At 38.3% G+C, this 26,891-nt stretch overlaps 2 protein-coding genes and 1 long non-coding RNA gene across 3 annotated transcripts; all 3 read right to left on the reverse strand.

The window, feature by feature from the left end:
• Positions 1 to 1,777: 1,777 nt before the first annotated feature.
• LOC148722681 (uncharacterized) lies at positions 1,778 to 3,067 on the reverse strand. Its single transcript, XR_015992350.1, has 2 exons — positions 2,849 to 3,067; positions 1,778 to 2,251 (listed from the first exon to the last, which is right to left on the reverse strand). It is a non-coding gene; the product is annotated as an uncharacterized LOC148722681 (long non-coding RNA).
• Positions 3,068 to 3,941: 874 nt separating this feature from the next.
• On the reverse strand, positions 3,942 to 5,610 carry LOC111322552 (uncharacterized). The gene has a single exon (XM_022925666.2). It carries the CDS (start codon positions 5,484 to 5,486, stop codon positions 4,362 to 4,364), a length of 1,125 nt encoding a protein of 374 aa, XP_022781401.2. The 5' UTR covers positions 5,487 to 5,610; the 3' UTR covers positions 3,942 to 4,361.
• Positions 5,611 to 8,546: 2,936 nt separating this feature from the next.
• Positions 8,547 to 26,567, reverse strand: LOC111322511 (unconventional myosin-X). The gene is made up of 30 exons (XM_088735537.1): positions 25,864 to 26,567; positions 24,227 to 24,352; positions 23,755 to 23,900; positions 22,696 to 22,859; positions 22,101 to 22,197; positions 21,656 to 21,733; positions 21,470 to 21,544; positions 21,087 to 21,171; positions 19,463 to 19,575; positions 19,187 to 19,313; positions 18,819 to 18,937; positions 18,292 to 18,517; positions 17,460 to 17,566; positions 16,977 to 17,074; positions 16,789 to 16,864; positions 16,204 to 16,250; positions 15,433 to 15,489; positions 15,175 to 15,232; positions 14,460 to 14,540; positions 13,967 to 14,091; positions 13,229 to 13,280; positions 12,931 to 12,996; positions 12,280 to 12,379; positions 11,683 to 11,881; positions 11,273 to 11,443; positions 10,972 to 11,062; positions 10,669 to 10,768; positions 10,176 to 10,309; positions 9,219 to 9,282; positions 8,547 to 9,101 (listed from the first exon to the last, which is right to left on the reverse strand). The coding sequence occupies exons 1-29, from the start codon at positions 26,288 to 26,290 to the stop codon at positions 9,256 to 9,258; spliced, it is 3,372 nt and encodes a 1,123-aa protein (XP_088591663.1). The 5' UTR covers positions 26,291 to 26,567; the 3' UTR covers positions 8,547 to 9,101; positions 9,219 to 9,255.
• Positions 26,568 to 26,891: the final 324 nt, after the last annotated feature.

Here is a 26,891-nt window from a genome sequence, read left to right on the forward strand (position 1 = left end):
GGCCAAGCTGAATGTTTTCGACCAAGAGACAAACGGTAGCGGAGGAGAAATATCCGTTTTAAAAGCAAAGTCTACGTGATCTCGAAGTGACGACTTTACACAAGCTTTACCTTTTCACTATTTGCATTACTGCTGCAGATTTAATTCTTCATTGTTGTTGATCAAAACGACTTTTAGAGGATACTAGTGTCACTCCATTATGTAACAATGACGTCTCTAACCAACAGAACGAAATTAGGGTCGTTTTCTAGGGATTGCTCATCTAGATCTCCTTGTAAACCCTTTGAAAAACTGCACCGACTTCATTGTTTGATAATACTTTGTTGAATATTTTTACATTCACGTAATCCTGACTCGTTTAGTAAGAAATCTCGAGTTTTAACATTGCTATGTCTAACAAGACATTAGAATGTGGTCTGAATAACAGAAAGCTTTGAGTGTTCCTTTCCTCCTAAAGTATTATTGTTGCTTCGGTTTTTTGCAACACATTCTAGTCGCTTTCTGTTGATTAGAAAATCCCGTGTTGCTAGTTTTCTCACCCATCGGGAGGCCATTTTTGACCTTTGGGTAAATGCTTACTGATCGATACTTCGTCAGCATGTACGGGTGGTCTTAGCTACAAACGGATACGAGAAAAAAAATTGATAATGTGCAAGAATCAAACTTTTCGGCACGTTAAAAGATGCACCACAAAAACCCACTCACATTAAACTCCATGAAGCAAAAGTAAAACAGAGCGGAAGAAATAAGCACATGGAGGTAGACAGATGTATTTGAACGGAATATTTGGAGAATAAATACAGTTGCCACTGCTGTATAATTGTGATAAGATCAAAAGTTTATTGAACAAACTCATTTAAGAAGTTACTCCTCTCTGATAATTATAATGATTACCGGTAAACATGTCCTTGGTTAAACAACTTTTCTAATTATTTTCACGGACATTAGAGCTCTTTAATTTAATTTTGTAGTCTTTGAATTCACATGGCTCCCTTTCAAAGATTGATACCTTTTGCGGTAACCCTGCTAGTGGAAATTTTGAGGAAAACGGAAAAATAACAGCGTCGTTGACAATTTGAAGCTAAACTCGTGAAGGAAACGCGGAAACTTTTGTGTTTGCAGATTCTTTTTATCTGTTGGATCAGTCTTAAGGTAGGACAAAATTCAGTATCGAATTTGTGTGAAAATTTGCGCCACACTGAGTTTTTGAGAACATGAAGTTTTTTCCAGAGCGAAGAATAAAAACAAATTCGCTGTTTCACGGTTGTGGGTAAACAAATTACTTTTACACTTTAAAGAAGGCCGCTGCAACTCTTCTGGATGGCGAAAAATCCAGTAGTAGTTCATTAGTATTAAAAAGCTTTGCCTGTAAAACTTGTCATGGAAACAGAAAGAAACAAGTTGTTGTAAGATAAATTATTCTGTGCTCGCGTTTCTGTCTTAATGATAAGTGCGAACGAATGTATCACGTAGTATAATCAGGAACTCCTAGACTAAAAGAAAAGGAAAATCTGTGAAGCCTGCTGTGAGGCGAAACAATCTACCGACACGTTTGAGCGATTCAGACCCGTTCCTGAAGAAGAACAATACTTTACTTATCAAGATTAGTTTAATTTGTTGGCTGCAACCAAAAACTGCTTGAAACCGTAGTTGTATTAAAGAGCCACCAGGCCATAGAGATTTTTAGCTTTTCATTTCAAGTTAGAAATTGTGATTAAAAAACAAGCTTTATTCGTCTGCCGTTCAGCCTTGAAGGGAATTAATGCCACAACCAGTAAATAAAAAAATATATTCATTTCTAAACCATTAAAGGTATATTTTTTCAACATTTCAGTTTGAATTAAAGAAAAATATTACAAGCCCCCTAGTTCGTACTCTCCGTTTCGCTGACTGATTCAATTAAACGTTTAGTTGATTAGAAAAATTCCTGTCGATGTATTTCAACAGACATCTTCTCAGTAATGGTTTAGGATGTTTTCCTCTCGCCCTTTCAATTTCTCTCTTAATTTTTTATTTCTTTTGGTCAAACTATGTACAGAATGTTTTACTTCACATTATTCCAATTCTTTATCGAATCAAGAGTTAAACAAAAACCCAACTCTCACATAATCGAATGCAAAGGTGCTGTGAGGCTTAGAGGTGAGGCGGCTAGCTTGTGCCGATTTCGTTTTTCCCTCGCCCAGTTACATTTTTCTTCGTCATTGGTGAATAAAAGAATCTTCTTCATAGAATAGCTGATAATGCCACGAACCTTCAAGAACATGAAAAAAAAAAAAAAAAAAAAAAACTCAACAAAAATTCTGTAGATACGCCAGTTGCGAACAAAGAATGACAGTGATATTGCTTGAAATAAAATTTGAAAAATGGAAAATTGAATTCAGACAATATTTCGTAATCTCTAAGAAGCTTACATCTTAAATAACTCTTCCACAAATACATTAAAAACGATATAGTATATACAAACCGCTAAAGTTCTATTTGACCTCGTGAAAGATAACTAAACAAACCTGAGCAACAAAAACGGCCGAAGTTAGGGAAATAAAGCTGGTCTGGATTTTTTTCAGTTGCCTTTATTTTCATTAGAGGCTATCGTTTAGAAAACTCTTGCTGATCGCTGTTGGCTCATGAATCTGTTATAATATTATTACAAACCCCCAGATAATACACAATTTATTCGTTGTTTTTACAAGGATTTTAGGCCGATAAGCGGATTGTTCAAGTTTTAACTTTTTCCATTAGTTGCTATATTTTTTTTAAAGAATTAATGAGGTTAATTTGACATACCACAATGTTTAAATGTTCTCTTTTGTCTGCCCTCAATTTTTGGTTTACATTTTTGATAAAATACCTTGAAAACAGGTGTCGTGGATAAACAAAGGCCCTTGAAGACACAGCCGACAATCTCATTTAACGCATCTGATTCAAGGCTTCGTCCCCGCTGTGAAATCTTTTGTTTTCAGCGACTGTGGCCCCGAGGACCTGCGTTTGTCATAGAGAGAAGACCAAGCCAGTAAAAGCGACCTGCGGCTAAAATAACAACATCTATAAAAAGTTTACTGTCTTTATAAACCGACCTAAACCGCTTTGCTAAATGCTGTCTTTTCGCCAATAGCTAGGTGAATTAAAAATGTTTATGAAACGACTTTGTCAAGAAAGGTCGCATATCGAGTAGCATAGGAAAAAATTCGTAAGGGTCGAAAAAAAAATTTTTTTCTTAAAACCACCAAGTTATTAACCTGTGTTTGAGAAATACGATAGATAAACAGTAAAACGACAATTTCAGTCGTTAATTTAGTCCCTGAAATAACAATTCTGCGAACCGGAAGTGTCAGAGGTAAACATCAAATGATCCCTCCGTGTATGTATAATGAATGAAATGTGTTTCCCTGGACCTTGTGTTTGTAAAGCAAAAATCTGTTGAAGTTTTTCTATTCTTGTGTCAGAATAAAATAGGCGAGTCGTCGGCGTATTTACTGAAATTTACTTCCCTTCAACAACATTTCTTGACAACGGGGAGAGTTATTTGTTTATATTTCATCGTATCAATATTTACAGCACGCACGAAAGGTTCGCAAATAGGAAAGGAAAATGTTTATTCTGTAGCTAAATCGCGCAATACAGACAAATAGGTTTGAAAGGATTGCTAGATATTATTAATAGAAAAGCTGTAACCCACTGTGGTCGCTTGGGGTAAAAGGTCTTGAGGCACGCCTCGAATAGTTTTTCAGTAAATTTGAAAAAAAGAATTTACCGCAAACCTTCACGAGCCAATAACTATAACTTTTGCCAAATTCATGCTTCGCGAGCTTGTCCATGATTAGAACAGTGCACGCTACCATGATCGATGTACAAAATTTCTAGGTCATCCGTAATTTTTTAGCTTTCTTGTATGTTATTTAAGTACTCAAGAGCGGAGAATACCCATCAAACAAAAAGATAAATCGATTTCTTAGATTTTATCACTTTATTACTATTTTGAACTGATGTAATATTTCTGATCAAAACATATTTTCAACTTAGTTTCATCCACAATTGATGTGTTCTACAAATTCCGCTACAAGGCGAAATCCATGGGAAGTTTACGTAAAAATCTTTCGAGACACCCACAAGTTTTCAATGTTGTGAGCAACAGATTCGTCCGATTATCAACAAAATGACACGAACGGTACCACTTCGTTTACATGCAATTAGCCACGTTTGGTAACTCAAATCCAACATTACGTGATCTTGTTAGCCTTGTGTTCGTGCGCTATCGCTTGGTGAAAACTGTTTAAAACCACAAATCGGGAAGAAATGTAAAACTGTCAAGCTCTTGTTCATGTCGGTTCACACATACTTAAACATCTTCGCAGTTCACCGTGTTAGTAGCCAAGAGCACGGCAGTTCAGGCAGTTACATTGACTACACAATCCGCTCGAACGAGGCGAACCAGGAACAGTCCAGATCGAACTGTAAACGTGGAGAGAATGAGGTTTTATCCCCGTGCTGTTACAGTTCAAAGCTGTGCAAGCGTTATAGAATCTCTTCGCAGGACTGCTACAGTCTGTAGAAATGCTGAATCTCGGAGCAGGAAAATTCTTGTCTACGCGTGACGACGATGAAATCTTAACCAAATCTGAAACCGTCTGCGCTCCAACTGTGTCCTCGTTTATCGAAGAAGCTTCGCTCATTATCTGTTCGCTCCTCTCCTTCACTTGCGTATTCCCTAAAATGTTTGCAATACTGAAAGGGTGATCTGACTCTGTTGCGCAAGGCTCCTGCTTCACTTGGTTTACGGGTTTACTCCTTTGTGCTTCCTTTTGGTCGTTCGTCGAAGAATCCTCCATACAGGTACTTGTTGTCGAACGTGAATGAGCAAAGTCTTGAGCTGTCGTCTTTTCTCGTCGCCCATCTTGGTTTAAGAGGTTTTTAGCGGCGTGTTCTTGCAAACCGTCGATTTCCTTTGAGCACGTCTCCAACTCAGTGGAAATTCCATTTTCTTCATCTCCTTCGTCATCTTCATCCTCTTTTCCGCGGTAGTTTCTCTGTCTTCTTCGCCTTCTTCGGAAATTTCCTTCCTCGAACATTTCCTCATAAGACGGATCCAGACTCCAGTAGCATCCCTTTCCAGGATCGGAGCGCTCACGAGGTATTTTCACGAAGCATTTGTTCAACGACAAGTTGTGTCGAATGCTGTTCTGCCAGCCTCGCTTGTTAAGGCGATAATACGGAAAGTTCTCCGTAATAAACTGATAAATTCCACTCAGTGTAATTTTTTCGTTTGGCGCTTGTTTGATGGCCATGGAGATGAGAGCCACGTAGGAGTAAGGAGGTTTTGGGAGTGGTTCTTGTTCAAGGAAGAATATTCCTCCGCCATGGCAGTTAACAGCGAAGCCGGCTCGACTCCATTGAGGATAAAATGCTGAAGGATAGCTCGGTAAAGCTGGGTGAAATGATGGCTGACACAAATACGGCGAAGAGTAACAACTGCGGTGCGACGGAAACATCTCGTTTGAGTTCACTTTGCGATCTCTCAAAACGGAATAGCAACCCTAGAGATCTTGGGCAATCAGGACCGCTTGCAACATTGGAGGCACTGGGAAAAAGTCGCACGGGGCCGTGACTTTTATTTATGGACCACCGGCACTGTTTGTTTATAAGATAGGTATAGCTTTTGTGTCAAATTATTTATTTACAAACAATCCATAACCGCATTTAGACCACACATTGGCCGATTAGAGCGGAAACAGGTTGCTTGGCAGAAAAATCATCTCACGCACTAATGACTCATCAGACAACATTTCACAGCGTCGCAAGACACATGCATCGCTTTTAAAAATATTTACTTAGAAAATTGAGAACAACGCCTTTCTAACTTTACTACACTACAGTTTGATTGTTAACGCGACGTTTTGAAATGGAGCGAACTCCAACAAAAGCGTCTTTCGATTACTGTCAGGCAATTAATATTGTTCGTGAGTTGGGGACAAACTGACCCAGTATTTCCGGGGCATCTCAGCGTTTAATGTAGTTTGGAAAAGCAGTTTAGGTTTGTTTGAAGTTAAGAAAGCTTTCAGGGGTTAACTAAGGACAGTTTCATGGGAAGCTGATTGTTTTTGCGCCAGTTCACGAGACTTTGGGACGCCAGGTCTTTTCTTTCATTTGTTAATAAGCATGATTTAGAGTAACAAAAAAAAAAAGGGATTTTCTGCGATTGACTCTGTCTGTCTAAAAAAGCAGCTTGAAGGTGAATCTGTTTTTGTTTTTTACAACTCAAAGAACAGCTCTATCAATTCAGTACAGTACTTCTTCAAGGCATGAAAGAATAACTTTCCTATTGGTTTTGTTTCAAACGGATGACACTGGTTAACATTCGCACCACAAAAGAAGAACAACGACAAAAACAAGATTTCGATTTTATCGATTTGTTTTGGTTTGTCGGTTACATTTCTCGTCCTGTCGTTGCTGGGCAAAAAAGAGGACCGTACGATGGACGTTAATGTATTTTCTCAACGGGAATCAGAGTTTATAATTTGCAATAAAAGTTAAAAGTTTAGAGAGAGGCCGCATCAGGGAAATAGCTTTATGACAAGGTTTAGGAGTAGAGAGGCGAGAAGGGCCAAAGATTTCTAAGATAAGGAAGTGGCTGGGTAAACTCAAGATTTACGACCGAAATTAAGATTCTGATAAAAAATGTTTCTGCTCAGAATTCGAGCCGAGATGAAATCTTTGCCGCTGCTATTTTCAGATGAATAATTTTGAATGAAGAGAAAAAATGAAAATAACAATACCCAACGCAACAGAGAGTTGGAGTTACATCTCAGCTGGACTGAAGCTTGGTCGGTCGCCTATTCTTCTCGTTCCTAAAACAAAATTAGCGCGCTTTTCACAAGCCGGAGGGAAAATTATCGCTATTAGATGATGATTTCTTTGTTTATGGGGCAATGTACGGCAAACAATGACATTTTTAAGCCGAATAGCTAGAGGGTATTTAAAATGAAGTCAGGTGTAACGCGTGGTGTAGCGGACGATTAGCAATATTAATTCTTTCAAACCGGCAGTCTCAATCCCACAGGGATCAATGAACGCTTTTCATTCCACTAATTTATTCATGTTTTTCTCGTTGCCATGCACCCACCAATAACGTAGCTCCATTTTCTGCCTTTAAAATCACACACAACCCACATTTCCTCTATTCGCTCCGACGAAGGGCTAACGCTCGAAACGTCAGCTTTTGTAATCATTACGGTGGCCAATTTACCATTTCAACTTTGTTGATATATCCAAATTATTAAGCAACACAAGTTGAGAACACTCTCGGAGATCAACGTCCATTACTCTTATTTTTTGTCTTTTTCCTTGGGGAGTTTTTCCCTCCCGTTGAGCTTAGAAATGAACCACATTTAAGAGCGCTAAAAATAGATGATTTATCGGAAAAGCGATAAAAGAATTTGACAAAATTGACTTAAGGCTTTTGATACAATTATCTTTCTTAAGATGTTCTCATGTCCGTTCTATTCCGTCTCCAAGCAACATGTCAGTTTAATTTCACAACTAAAAGTTTGAAGAAATCACGATGGCTTTAAAGTGAACAATGCGAGAACTGTACAAAGAAGACAATTAGTCTACAAAGAGTGGAAAAGACACGAGACTGAAATCGATATGATTCACCTGCTGGGATGAACTCAGCAGACAGAACTAAGGGAAATGACAAGAAATAAAATAGTAGGAGAACTTATAGAGTGCTTCTAGTATTAAATAATTATGCCTGAAGCTTATTTTTTTTTGTAAAAAGGTTTCTTCTTCTCCAACATCAAGACTCGAAGCTTCGACTATCAATACGATGAACGATAATCGCACGAAAACACAAAAATATGGCTTCTATCTCTAAACAATGCCACGTCTGCAGTAAACAACTAAAACACTATCGTTTGATTTAAACCCTGCTTCTAAATTTCTACCACCTTTAAAGACTTTTCATTAGATAACCATGGCTTACAATTTTATGGTCGATTTTATATCGTAGTGAAATATACTCGCAACCCAATCGAGAGTAACACGCCGATTAAGACGAACTAACACGTCTCTAACCGAGAAACATTTCATCATTTTAAGTTCATAACTTCAATACTGTTACATATTTTCGGAATGTCTTTCCGTTAAGCCTTTGATTATACATTTTATTTGTCTCAAGCTTTTTTTGGTAAGATTACCAGAAGAATAAGCAAACTGTCAAGGACGTTACTCCAGAAAGCGAAAGTTGAACTGAAAAGCTATCAGCAATTTTGTATCTGATATCTGTCTGAGAAAAACTAAAACAAAGCAAAGTTCAGTTCAGTTCTGTTGGTGTTTTTCGACTCGACGTTTGGCGAATGAAAGATTTCCAGTCTCCTGACGTTTTTTTGTTATAAAGACAGATTTGAATGCAAGGAGTCTACAAACTCCCACATAACCACGCGCGTCGGCAGATGCACTGCCACGCGCTCACCCATCCGCGTGAAGGCACACGCGCAGTCACTTATGTAATTTTAGTCATTGTTAGTAGAAAGAACCATACAACTGGTAGCTTAAGTTTAACGCTTTATCATGCGTTACAAAAATATTTCCATTTTCAATAATATTTTCACTTGGGGAAAAAAATCATCGCACACAATCATTCGTCAAGGTTTACACCGTAGCTGTAAAAACTCACAGAGCTTAAAATAAACTTTCAACCAATATACAAATATAGATATTCACCATGTTGCTGCCTTAACTTTATCTGACAAGACAAACTACGCAATGTCCAGAACTGTGCTAGCATCATTTTAAATGCAGCTGTCGGCTCACATCCGCTAAGTACGACGTGGGCAAATTAAACCTCTGTTATGCGCTAACTAATCGTAAATAAACTCCTAACACAATGCTATGTTTACGTGCTCATCATGTGCGTTTCTTCGCATGCTATCAAAGGACAAGGTTTTTCGCACGTGATGTGTTTCCTTTCCAACAGAACTCTAGCCAATAACAGCGATCACATGTTCTGCTAAGGAGGGCCCAAGTCCTGTCTGCTTTCTGAGATTAGAACGGACAGCAGGCGTAGTAAGCTAAAACTGTTCCATCAGGGTTTAATCGTGTTTTCCCTGGTCGACAAAATAAAACGAAGAACATTTTTTTTGAAGATTCACTACAGCGATTATCAACAAGCCAGAAAATGCACAGTAGTAGTCGCAGAGTGAAATAGGTAAAAAGAAACTTACCATAGTTACACTTGCCTTTATTCACCACTGTGTCTGGTCACCTCGGTGAAGGGTTCGGAGAATTCTGCAAAAAAATGCCTTTCTAGTCACACAAGAGGGTCGTTCCTCAAAGCTTGAATAAAGGGTCCTATCTGTAGACTTATCTATCGTTCTCAAGTGAAATGCCGAGGTGGCAAAAGGTAAATCATTCGACCCAAAGGAACTTTTCAATTAACAAGGTGTTATCAATTTAAAAAATTTGATTTTCCCCTAATCGAAGAGAAAAATTTAAGAACCGATGACACGCAAACTTGACTACATATCTAACCGTGTTACAAAAACGAACACAGCAATGTGGAAACAAGCTTTGCTCAGGGACGATGTTCCTTTACAATTGATTGGTTAAAATAGAGCAGAGGTTTATCTCCACTTAAGACTGATTGGTCTAAAGATCTCGCGCCATCCTCCCTGCCAATCATATGCCCCTTTTGGGTTCTTGTTGGCTTCCCTGCAAAATTAATCTTTATCTGATTGATAAAGGTCCTCTTGGTGAAACCTAATCCCAAGACGTTCAATACCACATCCAAGCTGAACACTGTTTTAAAATCATGCTGTATCAGCGTCAGTGTTGGAACTACATATTCAGGAGGTCTTATTCACCTCAGGTGTAAAAAAAAAAAAAAAAAAAAAAAACCGGTTGATTTTAAATGCGGATAACGAAAGAATTAAATTGTTAAAGGAAAGTTTAGAAGCCACAAAACGTGATTTTAAAAACATGCAAAAGGATTTAATTGATTAATTGTCATCAAAAAGAAGAGACGCTAGACAAGCAGACCAACTAAAGTAACCGAACGGTTATAGGTATGGACAGGGGCAAAAACAGTTTCTTTGCTCCAGTCCTGTTCATGGTCACGTCAGTTTATCACGTTGCAAGACTATACGAGGGTAAAAAAAAACAAAACATTTTAAACCTAGTACCTTAAGCTCCATAACCTGAAAAGGCAAGTGAATTGTTGTGCCTCTGTGCTCTATAACCAGATACCCTCTTTTTTCTGACGCCCGAACCACCTTTACAACTTGTCCTTTCTTCAGAAGAACTTCGCTGCCGTCATCTAAAAGAGGCAGAAGAATGAAAATTTGTAGCGCTGGCAGCTAGCTCCTAGCGCTCGCCTCGCGCTAACACAACGCTCTCCTCCTACTCGCTTAACTCTCGCCTTGGGCTTTCCTCGCACTCGCCTCACGCTCGCTCCGAGCTCGCCTCGCGCTTGCCCAACGTTCGCCCCACGCTCTTCTCCCGCCCGCCTCACATTGGCTTTTCGTTCCCCTTAATCTTCCCGAAAATGTAAAAAAATTAGCTCCTGTTACACAAGCTAAGCTCCGGTAGGATAGGACATTTGGCTCAGGAGTACACTTGTCCCAATTTTTTTTTTCTATTTTGGCAAAACAAAGAAGCAAGCAAGAGTTCACTTACCTGGATAATCCATTTTCATGATACGATTTTGTGGGAACCCCATCTTCATATTTCCTAACACAGTGTACGGACGGCTTTTAGGCAAAGGTGGGGGAGTCTCCTAAAAAGGTGGAAGCAAAAAACGTTAAATTCTATACTAGTTTTCCGTTTTGGTTGGGAGGGTGGCGCAGTTTTTTTGTTTTACATCAATCACAAAGTGTTGTAAAGCAAAAACAACTATTTATCTCGAGTTGGGAAGAAATTTTTCACACAAAACAGCCGTAATCCAAAATTACTCTTTGTATTTCAACTCTTTCGGCTTACCATATCGATTCCGAAGAGACAGCACGACTGGTCGGCAGCCTTCGTGTCAACCCGAAGCTCATCCGACAGAGAAACTGATCTGCGAACAAGACTGTAAAAAGATACCGAGTTTCGACAAGGAAGCTTTGTTAGCAAGAGGCAAGCTACAGTCTTGGACCACATCACGAAAGACTTTCAAAGTACTTCTTGAACGTGAGACAAACAGAGAATCTATGCTATGCGTGGTGGTTAATTCACTAGCAACCGGAGCCCTTCTCAACCTCCCTTCAAACACCTTCGGCTATCAGTTTACAATATTCACCTGTGATTACTTTTGCTACCCTGCCGGCCTTTTCGCTGAAGTTCCAATGAACGTTTTAGGTTCGGCCATCTCTTTCGACAGATCCATCTCCTAAGCCAGCACTGGATCGTCACAGCGGCCTTCACTTTTCTTTCTTCATACAAGTTCCCTAATTCTTGCTTCACTACTTCACTACAAAAGTACACGACAAAAAAGTTACATATAAATAGCTTCTATACAAAGGCTAGCACTTGTTAAAAAAGTATTACGTCCTTCTATTTCGTTTCAACGCCTTCCCAAATTCTAAAGGGTTTTCCTCTTTAATTCACAGTGAAATTCGAAGCGCCGTATTAAAAAAATTCGAAGGGAAGATTCACCAATTGAGAAAATTGAAAATAAAAGAAAAATATTAAATAATAATTGCAAGTTACCTATAGAAAACGTATCTCTTTCCCAGTACCCACGAGCCAAACATGACGTCACTCTTTGACTTATCAGCTTTTCTCATCAGCGTCTCCAGAATAGTTTTGCAATCCTCATACCCAGTCTCCTCCAAACCCCGGACCTTACGCAGCGAGACAAAGGCATACCTCCTTGCGAATGCTTGAAGTCGAATGCGATTAGCGAGGGCTGAAATAAGATAATCGTGCATTAAAAAGTTAGCGATAAATTCTAATTTTGTATGGGTAACTCTTTCATAAAATTAGACGTGGTGTACTGATGAGGGACACGCAAGGATTTTTCCGTAAGCTTTGCATTATATGATCGGTATTCAGTGATTTTTGTCGCTGATTGTATCACGGTTTGTCTCAAGGCCTACAAGAACAGGGGGCTCTTTTCTAATACCTCACTGGTGATTCCCCTTACAGTCGGCTGTACGATTCTTATAATGGTACTTCGAAGAATTTGGTATTGGATCAACTAATGATACCTTAATTGATATATTTCACTTGTCTGCTTGATACTGTATTTGTATTGTAAGGAGAGATTATGTCTTAGTTACCCTAATGAGTTAAAGGGTCAACTACCTGACTGAAGCAATTGAAGAGTCTCGAATATCTGCAACACTCGAATCTGTTGACTGACAATTCCACGGTCGAAGGAATATGGCTCCTCGCGAGTATTTATCTGTAATCAAAGTGAAACACGAAGCAAAAGGTCAACGGCAAAGAATAAAAATTGCTGAAACTAACAGGGAGGGAGAGTACTATCGATGCTTTTGCCTACAAAGTGACAACAGATGTGTCTGCGGAAAAATGTAAAAATTAAGACACCCTCCCTCCCATCTGGTAGAGCACAACATTGTGTCCACTACTGATGACTTTTCATATTTTTTGTTTAAGAGATAAACAATTCATGCGTCACCAGAAGAGCACAAGATTTTAAGTGGAACAATTTTCAAATGAGTATCGAAAGTAATCTGAGATTGCATTGGTTTTGTTTTACTTCTCTGTGATTCGTCTAGAAAACTCGTGTCACTCTCTCAACCAATCACGACGCGTTTTCCCGCGCATTAAGCAGTTTGGTTGTTTTCAATTTGAGTTTTTACAAGTGACTTCTAAAGTACTGAGCAGCTGTTGCGATTATGTTTTTTTTGATTTTACGACATTCAATCGAAAAACCAATCTAACAACAAATTTTGGTGGTTACAAACAAGCCTGCAATCAAACATAACTCGCCTTTATACATCTTACAAATGTCGGTTGCGCTTGCACCAGAGTTTTAAGCAGACCATCAAGTTTTTCCTGGAGGAAAAACACAGGAACAAAACATTACACAAGAAGTCACCGTAGAGTTGTCGATGGAGTTCGTTGATTCTAAACTGTGGGTTTCTTTAGCTATATGGAAGAAGACAATTTAGAAAATGAATGTCGAGAAAAAGAATCTCATAACAGTCATGGGGAAACTTTATCCTCTTGCTTAGGAAATCAAAACACAACTCAATCATAAAGTCTTCTAATATCTCAGAAAACTAACCTGAAATCCTTGCGAAAATGTACGAAGAGGAGCATCAGCTGTTCCTGCGGGGCTGTTATTTAAGTAAAATTTGGATATATCAACAAAGTTGAAGTGGTAAATTGGCCACCGTAACGATTCCAAAAGCAGACGTTAGCCCTTCGTCGGAGCGAATATTCGCTCCGACGAAGGGCTAACGCTCGAAACGTCTGCTTTTGGAATCGTTACGGTGGCCAATTTACCACTTCAACTTTGTTGATATATTCAAATTTTTTCGTTACTCCCACCGACGCAGCCCCAAACAGTTTCTTTCGAAACTATCAGCCTTTGTTATTTAAGTAAATCAAATGATACCGTTAGAGGCCAGTACTTATTCTTTTAACCACTGACACCCTAACACCAGTGTGCATATTTTCCACACTGTTCTCTATACATTTACCATTGTATTGACAAGGAGCATTTGTCCGAACATCAAGAGCTTCTTAAGTGGATGGTCGCTTCCCGTATTTTCAGCAGTAATAACGTAAACAGAAATAGATGCTTGTCACTGTTAAGGGTTAGAGGGCTAACAAAGTATCTTTAGCCTGTACTATTCTCTCAATTCAAGTTCGAAAGCAGTCCTGAATTGCAATGGTTTTTCTTTACATCGTTCTGTGATTGGTCAAGTAAAGTAACAGCACTCTCTTCACCAATCAGATGCAAACTGCAACCGAGCGCAACCTGGCAACTACTCGTGCTTTCCCGCGCTTTGCCTCTCACCTTTGCGCCTCCTGAGTGGGGGTGGGTGATATTCTGTATAGCACCCCTTTGGGAGCAGTTGCCTGCCCTTGCTGCGGTTTCAAATCACTGGTGAAAAGATGCGTGGCGAAACCAAAATTACAGTTCTGAAAAAAAAAAAAAAAAAAAATACACTCGCCGTCATATACCACTTTCACTTGTCTGTTAATCCGCGTTTTTATTCTCATTAAGAGCCACAAAAAACAGTAATTGGTGAACACGGTTGGTGTGACAGAATAGCTTTATTGTCTACCGCGAGTTAATAAAAAATCAAACCATTAAAGGGAGGAAGGTAGAAATAACAAGACACATTTAGTCTTTTGCCACTTTGCAACTGGTCGCACGTCTAAATTGTGTAGAAATGTTGCTGAAGCACTAACTTATAGATTCGCGTCAAATATCTTCTCCAGGTGTGCTTATCAGCCCGGCAGTCTGAATGACATACCCGGAGAAGAACTCACTCTGAATAAAATACCTGTCTTGAGAACACACAGATAATGTCATCAGTGATGGAATCTCTATTGATGTTCAGAAGAGAGCTGGCATCGTAAACGACCTACAGAGAAGCAGAACAAAAGTCAGTCTGTACAGAAAAACAGATGAATAAAGGCTAAAAGTTTCTAAAGAGACTGTGGTGCTGCGTTGGTGGGGGTAACAAGGTAATTTGGTTATATCATCTAAGTTGAAATTGTAAATTGGCCACCGTAACGAATAAAAGAGCTGACGTTTCGAGCGTTAGCCCTTCGTCAGAGCGAATGGAGGAATTGTGGGTTATATGTATGGAATTGTAGGTTATATTTCAAAAAGCAGACCTACGCCATTGGTGGGAACATGGCGACGAGAAAAACACGAATAAATTAGTGGAATGAAAAGCGTACAGAAAAACGTCGCGTTTAGTACGTCGCTGTCTCAGAAGACTCTTCCATAACAGGTGCCCAATCAGAAAAGAGTGAGATGACACTGCTTCGGTTTGACGACAATCTAACACTGTAATGTTTAAAAGGAGGGGAGAAGTAAACTTTTTCCAAGGACCTCTCTCCTTCCCTCTCCCCTCCCCCTCCCCCTCCCCCTCCCCCTCCCCCCAACCCGTTTTCCCTCTGCACTGAAGCGAGAAGGAGAGAGAGAGAGAGGTAAGAAAAGGAGAGAAAAGAACCTGGAAACGAGATTGACAGTAACAGGCTTCGACTCACGTTTCCATTGTAGTGCGATACTCCAAAACACGAACTCTCGGGATCTGGATCGAAAAAACTGAAACAAAGGAAACATCTCAGAAAGTACAAAGTTTCTGATTGACTATTCCCGTATCGGTTTGGAATCTGACCACCCTCCATATCGAACTATACCAACACATTATATAATTTTGCTCCTCTCCTTCAAATTCTGTCCAAAATACAGTTCTTCATCATTCAAAGTTGCTATTGAACATCAATTAACCTTTTTAAACTTACCAATCGCTGTCTTTATGCTGTCCCTTTACTTTTTGTAAGAAATTCTGGTAGCTTCCTCTGTAAGAAATATTCAGCCTTGTTGATACTTTCACGACATTATCATTTCACGTACAATCTTCGCTGTAAATCCATAACTTTCCGAACAGTTCTTGATTGCGTTTGATTGACCATTAACAGTTTTTCTTTTACCATTTATTACACATAGACTGTTTTAAAAAGAACCGTTGCTCATATATTGTTGATACATATACCTTTTTACTCGTTTTCCCAGCATGATAGAAACGCGTCACTGGTTTTCCCGCCTTAGCACTAACGAGTTGGAAGGATTAATTTTTTTTGTTTTTTTGGTTTTTTCATGAATTTTCTGTTATTATTATACCTGTTTGAACAGGTTTCCACTGAGTGTCGAAAAACCAAATCCAAAGTAACCTTAGCTACCAATCAGAGCAAGGGTTTACATCATAATTAGCCAATGAGAACTCAAAGCGCGGGAGAATTGCGAATGAACAAGTCACGATTGTTTTCAGTTTACCATCTGATTGGTTGAAGGAATTTTGTGGGTTTTCTGGGCCAATCACAGAGCGGAGTTAAGTAAAACCAAAGGAATCCTAAATGTTTTTAATAACCAACTGAAAATTACTCTATACGTATACGAATGAGAAAAGTGAAAAAGACAACGATTCTGACGGGATGTAACAGACCCAGACATGCACTATTTACGGAAAGATTTTTCCAAAAAAACGGGGGTTGCAAAACGTGATCACGCCTTACCTTGCGAATAGGCTTTCTTTATCCAACATTGTCAAAATTCCAGCACGCTATAATAAAGAATCACAAGAAATCAAAACCTAACAACTTTAAAGTCTACCTACTACGGCAAGTTGTAATCATAACAGTTCTGCATATTAGATATTAAGAATTTTTTGATAGCGCGATTAACAGCTTATAGGGTGGCTTTCACTAAAGTACACTGTACATGACTACTGCTAAACAGAACAAAGGTCAACTTCAAAAGGAGCCAATGAGAACTCAAGACAGATACACGCAAATGACCACAAGCGCGGGAAAACACCGACGATCATGACACGGTTCCTCTAAGTCTTGCATCTGATTGGTCAGATGCAAGACAAAACGGCGAGAGTTTTATGGACCAATGACAGGGAGCTGAGGGCGCTTCAAGCGTAGGAAAACGCAAACAACCAACACGCAATTTGTTTCATTTCTGCATCTAATTGGCTAGGAAAATGGCGAGAGATTCCTCGACCAATTATAGAGAGCAAAACCAATGTATTCCCGAATAGCTTTAAACATTCTTGTTAAACGTTTTGGAAATTTCTCTCAGGCTTGGATACGTACCTGGCAAGTGAGTAGCTCAATACACGGAGCGTTATCAAAATAATCCACTCCAAAATCTGAAAGAACACCTTCTTCCCTGTAGCATGAAGAGAGTTAAAAAAAAAAGTACTATGTCAAACTTTCCTTGTATTCTCCCTCGCGAATAAATCTCGAGTAAACAAAAAAAAAAAACAAGTGCGAAGTAATACCTGCTGTACTCTTCTCTACTCTTGAATATGTGAGTGTTGTAGAAATGTTGTAATGTTTCAGAGCACAGATTCACGCAGAGCTGTTCCAGATGATTTACCTATGACAAAAAAAAGGGGCCAAAACACAACAATGAATGGGTACCAGAATTGCTAACACGTCTATTCTGTTAGATAGATAAGGGCATGTTTCTCTAAGAAAAAAAACAAAACAAAACAAAACAAAACAAAAAAAAACAAAACAAAAAAAACAACAACGACAAAAAAACACCTCCGAGACCATGACACTTACAAAGATTCTTCGTCTCAGCGATGGTGACAGGAAAAGGAAGGGCTACTCTGGTAACAAAAAGAGGGACGGATAGGGGAGACATCCCCTTACAGGTACAAAACTTGTTGGGAAAAAACACTGAAGTTTGCAGCTTTGATGTTAAACATGCCTAGTGCATTTCTTGACTTATTGACAGTTATTAGTCTATGTCATACCTCGCTGTTTTCAAAGCCAAACATATCAATGATGCCGACGAGTCCAGAGGCTCCGTTGGTGAACTGGAAACTACCATCAAGGCTGGGAGTGGATGGGGGAGTAATCACTGGCAAAATATTGAACAAGATGGAAAATAAATTGGAGGTAGTGAGTCAACCCTTAATTACAAGAAAATAATCCTTTATTCACCATAATCACAAAAAGTTATAACAAAAATTATGACAAAATGCTTGAAAATCGAAAAAAATGTGTTAAAATGTCTAATAAAAATGTAAGAAAAACTAGAGGATACACACTATGATAACGATAATTCACTCTAATCCTCAAAAATAGTTACAAAAAAATTAAGATAAAATCCTTAAAAATCGAAAAATACATGAAAATCTTGACTAACAAATTATTAAAAAAAAAAACAAAAAAAAGAAACTAACAAATGGCAGCCTCTGAACCTTGAATATCTAGGTCTACATTAGTCAACCCTTAAGAGTTTTATGCTAAAAAAAAAAAAACTCAGAAAACGTTAACTCACTGATTCACTGATGTACGTCTGGGGAAATCCATAAACCTTCTCGCCTCTTAAAATAATTTTTTTTTGGAATGAGCCAAACAAATTTCTATCAGCAGGCTTAACAACTGCATGATACTCTTGTTGTTCTCGAAAGAAATGCATGCTACCAGCTGAATAACAAGAGGATGAATATATTGCTCCAGTCTTCTCAAAAGAAAAAAATGAGGTTACACTCTAGCTGAAGAAGTTTATTTACTTGCAAACAAATTGCACAAGGTTCCAAAAAAATCTTTTTAAAATCAACATTTTAAATTTTACAATACCAGGAAATGATGCCATCAGCAAACCGTTGCTGGAGGTTACTGGACTTTTACCCAGTGACCCCGTTGATCCTTGAGAAGTCAATGCAGCCCGTAATGACTCATGAGATCCTTGGGGCGACACTGATATCATACTTGCTGGTCTCTTATAGCTGTTGACTCGCCGTACAATAGCAGCTACTGTCCTGCAGTATAGTGCCTTGGCAAGACAGTCTCTGTTTGAATTTGCCTAACAAAAGGGAATTAAATGACCCTTTGAGTCAGTCCTGCATGGAGAAGAGGATTGGAAGAGTTGAAAGTCATTTGAAGCTAATGGAATTTTGGAGTTTTTCTGTACACAACAACTTAGACCCCATTTTACTCTCAACCTAGCATACTAAATGGCAACACTGCACAATCCAGTCTTCCATTTTTTTCACTGTTTATCTACATTCATATTTAGGTATACCACAAATTTCCACTTGTTCACCACCCTAGTTAGTGGACATTGTCACTCAGTTACACAGTCACCTAAACTTTGATCAACTTACAGTAACAGAGTCACACAGTGATCTAAGAATCTGTCCTCTCACATTCTTTGTTTTTGTGGTCAGACCTCTGTACAATGAAACCCCAGAAACACCAAGAAGAGCTGCAACAGCTTTGATTTCTGTCAAAAAAATAAAAAAGAATTATTATTTTCAACCCTTTAATATCATAATTGAGACCCTTCATTTGATGAGTGGATTATTTCCTGATACAGTCAAACCTGTGTTGAATAGTCACCCGACCACTTAATATTAAAGTGATTAAGGGAACAAAATTTGAGACTTTGACAACTGACTGTTTAATACAGGGTGTCAGCTTAAAATGGTTCCGCTTAATACAGGTTTGACTATACTTGAATTATTTCACCTACCATTATTTCCCTTGACATCAAGTTCAAGACCTTCACTGTCAACAAACTCTACATTTCCAAGCAAAAGAATTGCCACTAAAATTCTGAGAACATCCACAAATGGGATGCCTAATGAGGCCAGAGCTTCCTGTGGAAAAAAGAAAAATCCATCAATGTGGAAAAAATGCTTAATCATATCATGGAAAACCAAGACTCAAAGATCCATGGCAGACGAACAGAGTACAATATCATCCAGTAAGAGTTAAAATGAACAGTAATAGATGATTGAAAAGTTACCCTCCATCTCTCAAATTTAACTCTGAAGACTTCCTCGTCTTCATTGTACGGAATAGGACTGCCACTCAGGTAGGACAAAGAGTGTACACTATAGCCTTGAAGATGAAGCTTCACTAAAAAATATGAAGGGCAAAAGCGCAAGTTAAGGCAGCCCAATGTTCCACAACCAGTGGAACTGCTTCTCCTTAGTGTAAGTCTATTTGAGGCAAACTGAAAGTTTGGTCTTGAATGAAGAAGTAAAAAATTTGGGGAGTGTCTTGCCTGTGAACATGATACGAGAATGCCTTCATTGGCATGAAGGTGATTGTAAATAATTGAAAATACAACAGACATGGGCAGAGTTCAAATTGATGCTATATAAATAATTTCATAAACAATCATCTTAAGGGAAGACACCTTTGATTTAAAATCAGTCTCTATACAGCTGTACCTGCATGCTTTCATACGACAAAGGACCTAATGGTAAATTCAATAAACTTGTCATGCATTTGTCTTTTGAAGGGACCAAAGATAATAATATAATAATAATAATAATAATGAACGTTCTTAATACGCATTTAAGAATCTCAATGCGCTTACAATAATATTTACTAAGGTTGAGATCGGACGTCAGCATTATCAGGCGCCTCTGGCAGCCGCTTTAGTCCATGTAACGACCTCACCTTTTCCCACCCATCCCACCCCAGGGGAGGACATCCATCACACAGTAATCTCGTGCGTGGGAAATTAACGTCTCCTACCCCTAACCCTGCAGGAGACGGGACCTCCATTTATTCGTCCCTATCCGAGAAGACTAGAATATCTAACCATTTCTTGATGTTGAGAAAGGAAGCATATTCTTCTCAGTTAATTTTAAGACCCTGAGTGTTGGTCCGGCCGGTATTGAACTCTCGACCTCCCGCACGGCAGTCCGGCGCTCTCCCAATTGAGCTAACCAGGCGGCGGTTGAATTTCCACTTATAACATGAACACATGTTCAAGCAGAATTGAACATGTGTTGATGTTAACTTATGCAAGTAGATGTATTACATAAGTTAACACCAAAACACTTGTTCCCAAGTGATGCATGAGACGTATGGTATACTGTCGTTAAGAAACCGTAGGCGATTTCTTTGCTTTCAATTTATTTTTAAAATTGTGTACAACTACAAATGTCCCTGAACATTTGGTTTCTTATTTGCCAAAATGCTCGAGCCTTCAAACAAGAACACTGAAAGATGAACACCTATTAAATCTTCCACAAACTCAAATCAAATATTTATAATTTTTTTATTACAATGTGATATGCGTGATCATCATTGTTCTGTTCAATAGTAACTAATTTTTTTTAACATAGTTTTAACATAGTTATATTGTATATATGTATGTATAATTTTCCATTTTAATATTTTTAATAGTTTTATATTTGCTGCACATGTATTAAAGCCAGCGGTTCCTCATGGAATTGCTGACACATTTTTTGCAGGGTAAATAAAGTTTATTATTATTATAATTATTAAAATCTCAGAACTAAAATTCTAAGAAATGTACAGGCAACAGTGTGGAAAACTGTTATTGGTATTTAGATCTTGGTGGTGAAAGGATTAAACGAAAATATATTTGAAACACGGCTTCATTACAGAACCTCTTTCCTCCTGGGTGATCCCATATAACAGCTGATAGAATATATGAAAATTTCTTTCCTTGTCTGGTGGATGTACAACTCTTGTCTGTAAAGACAAAAGGTTAGCACTCAGGGTTTTTGCTAAGGAAATAGTTTGCCAGTTCATATAAAAATGAGCCAACTCAAAGACAATCCTGATAACAACATTTTTCCCAATCTCAGGTTGGAACAAGAGTTGTAATACCTCTGACCTGTCCCTTACTCCCTGCACACTCTTAATGAAGTGTTCGCAACATAAGGGTTGAAGTGCAAGATGGCTTTGATCATAAGCATAAACTAGAAACTCGATTAAGATTTCCAAGGGTAAATTCTTTCTTCATTCAGAACACTTTGCAGATACTTACAGAATCAAGGAGATAGCACTGGATTTTGGTTCTTGATATCAAACCATCAGACAAATGGAATTCAAAAAGAGTTCCCTAGGATGTCAAGAAACACAATCAGCAAATTAATATTATTCAAACAAAAAAAAATTGAATATGGAAGAAATAAAACACACTAGCAGTAAAATTCTGATAGTAAAATCATACCATCCTGGAGGAATCTGAGTTTGCTGTGGTCTTTGCATTTCCTAAAGATTGTATCACAGCAACAGAGGCAAGAAAATGCTGATGAATAAAACAGAGTGGACAATCACTATCAAAGGACAATGAACTCAGATATGATCTAAGCTCTCTAAATTAACATTCTTAGCATTGGACAGCTCTATTTATGGCCTGTAATAATTGCATGCCAAGTTAACTTCCTTTCTTTTACTCAGATCTAGATATGAAGATGTTCAATAGATAATATTATGGCCAAATCCTCCGATCTGTAAATTATCATTTATTCCTGATGTTAATATTGCTGTTGCCCAGGAGGCTGATTTCATAAAGTAGATGACCTCAGTCACAGACACGTTTCTCCTTGTTATCATATAAATTACCCACTGGATCTTCAGCACTGTAGTGGATGTTTCTATAAATAAATCCTAACCTTACTGATATCAGAATCTAGTCCTCCCCCAGCCTGTTCTAACAGATGATGGACGAGAGCCTGGGCTGTAAACGTCTTGCCACTGCCTCCACTCCCGCTGAAGAAAAAAAAACAAATAAACTCTACCCTTCAACTCTCAGAAGTGATTCACATGTAACTTCTCCCAACAATATCCTATACATTATCCAGCAAACAGGTAGTGAGAATATTCAAATTATCAGGTAGATGTTATCTTGATCTAACTCCAAATTCTCCTAAGACATTTATAGGGCTCCTAGAGGGGAGATTTAATAATCAGATCTTGGCAATCAAAGGGTTAATCCCTTTTTATTTTACATGTGGAAGGTGTATTATTAACCTCTTGCCCAGTGCACTGTTTGCTGGATTAGGAGGTCCAGGCAAAGACACTCAATATTTTGGTTTGATGCAGTTTATCTCTACTGCAGCTAGTAGTGATCAAAGATTGGTGACGTGTTTTTTTAATTAATATGTTTTCTCGTCATTAAGAAATGTCAATGTTGTTCTCAATTTCGAGACTGAGACTGCTCTGTATGGTGTTGTTAAAAATTTACATGGAAGAAATATAAAAATCTACCTTAGAACAATAACTTGTGGAACACTGGAATAGGCCAACCTCCTTGTCACTCTTTGAATAACTGTCTGTAGTCTTTGATTATCGGAGAAGCTCTGAGGCAGGCCTGTCTTTGACTGAGTTCGATCAAATGAATTAATGGCAATCATCACAGAACCTAAATGAGTCTGAGAAATGAAAAACCGCCTCCCGGTTAGCTCAATTGGTTAAGTGCCGGACTGTTGTGTGGAAGGTCAAGGGTTCAAACCCCAGCCGGACCAACACTCAGGGTCTTAAAATAACTGAGGAGAATGTACTACCTTTCTATAACATCAAGAAATGGATAGACATTCTAGTCTTCTCGGATAAGGACAAATAAACCGAAGGTCCCATCCCCTGCATCTATTAATTAGTTAATTTGGTTAGGCAGGGGATGTTAAAGAACCCACTCATGAGATTACTGTGATGTGGTCTGGCCTGTTTATTGAGAATTGGGGGGAGGGGGCATCTGTTAGATTTGCCTTTATTTGATGGTAAACTGCTTAGCAGTCTGGTAAAAGTCCCCTGTACAGTGTTGTAAAGCGCCATGAGCTCAGGATATGAGCGCTATATAAATAAAAGTTATTATTATTATTATTATTGTTATTATTATTATTATTAAAAAAAAGAGAAAATGGATTAGGAAAAAAACTTTGAGCTCATCTATCTCTTTCCCTTACTCAAGGCTAGATGTGTGATTTTCAAACTTTTTTAGTTTCTCCTAGCATCCCAACTGAGTTATTACACTGGAAAGCATGTAAAAAAGAGTAGTCTATCAGTTTAATAAATAAACATTAGTTTTTTATGGGTATATCTGTGCAATAAATGATAGCTTAGTTTCAGTTATTTGACAACGATTAATATATCTTGGATATTCAAAACCTTGAGCACCACAAAATGTAAATAGCAAATCATATTGATTTCCCAGATATGAAACCTACAATCTGCATTTCTGAACACAAACCTGAGAAAACAGATGAATTTAGAGATTATACAGAAAAGATTCACAGGTACAGAAGCATTGATTGCCATTTTATCACCTACATAATTTTCACCCGCAGCACTTCTTTGTTGAAGAGCTACTAGAACTGCAGCCTCTGTGATTGGTCCATTAAGATGGACTAAGTCATCTGGTGGTGGACTTGTTTGATTACCACTCACTGAGTTTGAAGCCATACCCTTTGTCTTAACTGAAAGAACGAAATGAGTCCAATTCAAGACAAAATTGAAGACTTTCTGCACAAAATAGTTCTTGTTTCAAGACTAAAAGGAAAGAGTACCATATAGCCCCATACATTAATTATGCATTCCACTTCTTTGTCTTTCACGACAAAACTTTAAAAACAAAGTCTACTAGTCTGAATGCATAATTAATGTATGGGGTTATATGGTACTCTTGCCGACTAAAATTTAAGCATGATTCATTGACTGTAGAACTAGCCAATCATTGTGTGCTAAAAGCACTATTCACTTGTGAGGTGTCTACTAATACTGAATATAGTGGTGATTACAGTACCTTCTCTGTGATCTGGTAACATAACTCCATTAAGCCCAATGCTTGATTTTGCTGTTAGTAGGGCTCTTAAGTTCATCAGTTCGGTGCTTAGTTTCTTTAAGGGGTCCTTCACAGCAGATCCACCTTCTACATTATTATCAAAATATAATAAGTATTGCTACTGCTATCACAAAAATATTAATATTCTCCTTCAGAAGTTACAGCTTTCTAAGAATCTCTGTTGAACTTGATGAATTAACACAACTGAAGTTTTCCCATAGGACAACAAATTAGAAGCATCTGCAAATTCTCCCTCAAAATTTTCATTCCACACAGTATCAGAAAATTGTACACTTTTTAACATGTGTATGATATATTGTACTTTTATTGGCACACCAAATATGGAAAAATCTCATTACAACAACAGTGCTATTCCGTGCTTTGTTTTCCATATTCTTTTCTTCTCCATTTCTCTTTATTCCTCATTTCTGCATCCAGCTCTTTTAAGCTTTGCACCCCCTAGATCTTATCAGTAATTTTCCCTACTGCCTGCCAGACAATTCTTTTAAGTTGGTTCAGAACATGTGGTATTGGATCCATTAATAATCCCACAGTTGATATTTTTCTTTATTCTCATCACTTGTCAGCTTGATATTATTGTGTTGATAATTTACCAGTAAAAGGAAAAATTCTGTCATGGTTACTGACATGGCAGTGCAAGGGTTAATATATTTTTCTCTTCAATTCAATGAACTCAATTTTCAATTAACCTTGTTTGATTACCACTCACGAATACATTCTTGTGGAGTTAGAATAATGCACATGTAATCACTCTGTTTTTCTTGCCTATCCACATCAACCTCTTCATAAAAATAACGTTGAAATTATCACAACATTCTTTCAATTTATGTCTGTTTCAAGTTTAATCGATAGAAATTTACCTCCGAAAAAAAAGAAAAGAAAAATGTCGCAGGTCTGGAATACAACGCTTCCCGAACTGCTCTAATTACGAACTGCTGTTGTTTAGTAGTTAATATACCTCAATCTAAATCTCATACGGTATTTAATACGAGGCTGGTAGTTTCAACGAATTATTACAAAGCCCAGAATGCATCAACTCTTTCAAAATTGGTTTAACTCCGATCCAGGTAAGTTCGTTTTTCAAAATTGCCCTGTTTATACCTATGTCAACAAACAAGCAAAGCTTAGGTTCTTGAGACAAATTTAAATTGGTCATTAATGAATAATTCCCACCTTTCCTCTTTAAGAGGCCGACACACAGATCACGTATTCATTACCAAATAATTAACATTTCATGAAACTTTATCACTGCCTCTAAATCCTAACAGCGTGTTTTGAGTTATATCTATACTTAACTATTTGCACCAACGTGCGTTTCGAACCTTTGATCAAATTGTGTCACTTTCCAGCCTACCCTCCATAATTTCTTAAATCTGTGTTTTCGTTTCCCATACACAACTTTAAGGTTCATCCTCTCCATTAAAAATCTCTATTTGCTCTAATCTACTCATTTATTACAAGGGATAACATCAGCATTTGGTAACCCTACATTAGATACAAACAATTTAAGAGCTTGTAAACGTAAGTGTGGCTGAAGCCACGCTCTTCGGATGTACACGACAACATTCCTCTCTCACCTCGTTTGGTGGTATGCTTTCCATCCAAAGTTTTCAGGACAGGACTTGACAGTAAATCATCGTGCAGTAATCCAAGCCGTTTCCCCGTGGCACTGAGCTCCTGGAGCAATCTTTCGTTTACATCTGACCTTGGTGACTTTTCGTGATACTTTCCATTTGCCAAAGGACGCTCTCTAATAGCTTTAAGCTCCAACCGAAGTTCTCCATTTTCCTCCGCTAATTTCGACGTGAGCTTCTTCTCCTCTCTTAGCTTCCTCGAATCTTCAGTGTGTCGAACTTGAAAGCTTTTCAACAACTGTTCATGAGTGTGTCGTTCACCTGAGATTTCTTCGCGTATGTTAACAAGCTCATCGCGGAGGACTGCATTTTCCTTCTGGATATGATCAAATTCACTTATATCCTGAGTATTTGGATTCTTTGCAGCCATTTAATATGCTCTGTTGAACGTTCAGCGGGAGGACATTAATCCCTAAACTCTAAAACAAGAGAGCTTTTCACTGCCATACCGCCGAACCGACCTCGCACACAGCCTCGCGGTTTGAAAGATTTGTTGACTACAAAAACGCTATCAACCTGACCAATCACAGCGTCGAATTCACTGCCGGGTCGGTGAAACCGACATTTCCTCTCAGTCTTTCGTTCTCTTCCCGAAACCGGAACGTATGGAATAAAGTCATGCAGTTTCTTTTTCAGGCTTGAAAGAATCTTTTTCCGGGTGGGGAGTTGTTTGACAACACTTTATAGCCCTGAGTATGAACATCATATACAACAGGGGAGGGGAGGAGAGCTGGAATAAACGATCCCCTCCCCCTCCCCTTCATCTTTGATAGCACTCGATCCAGGTGACTTTTATCTTACCTACTGTATCAGGCAATGCGGAAGTTTTTTTTTTTTGTTTATCTTACACAGTAGACAGCAATTATGCTCTTTTCTTTGCTTATGCGATTAAGTGGGACAACAAAAAGTCGTTGCCTCTCCACTGCGATATTCAATCATTAAAAGGATGGAAGTTGCTTGTCTCCAGTACA

This window comes from Stylophora pistillata, chromosome 10, assembly GCF_964205215.1.
Source record: "Stylophora pistillata chromosome 10, jaStyPist1.2, whole genome shotgun sequence".
Lineage (NCBI taxonomy): Eukaryota > Metazoa > Cnidaria > Anthozoa > Scleractinia > Pocilloporidae > Stylophora > Stylophora pistillata.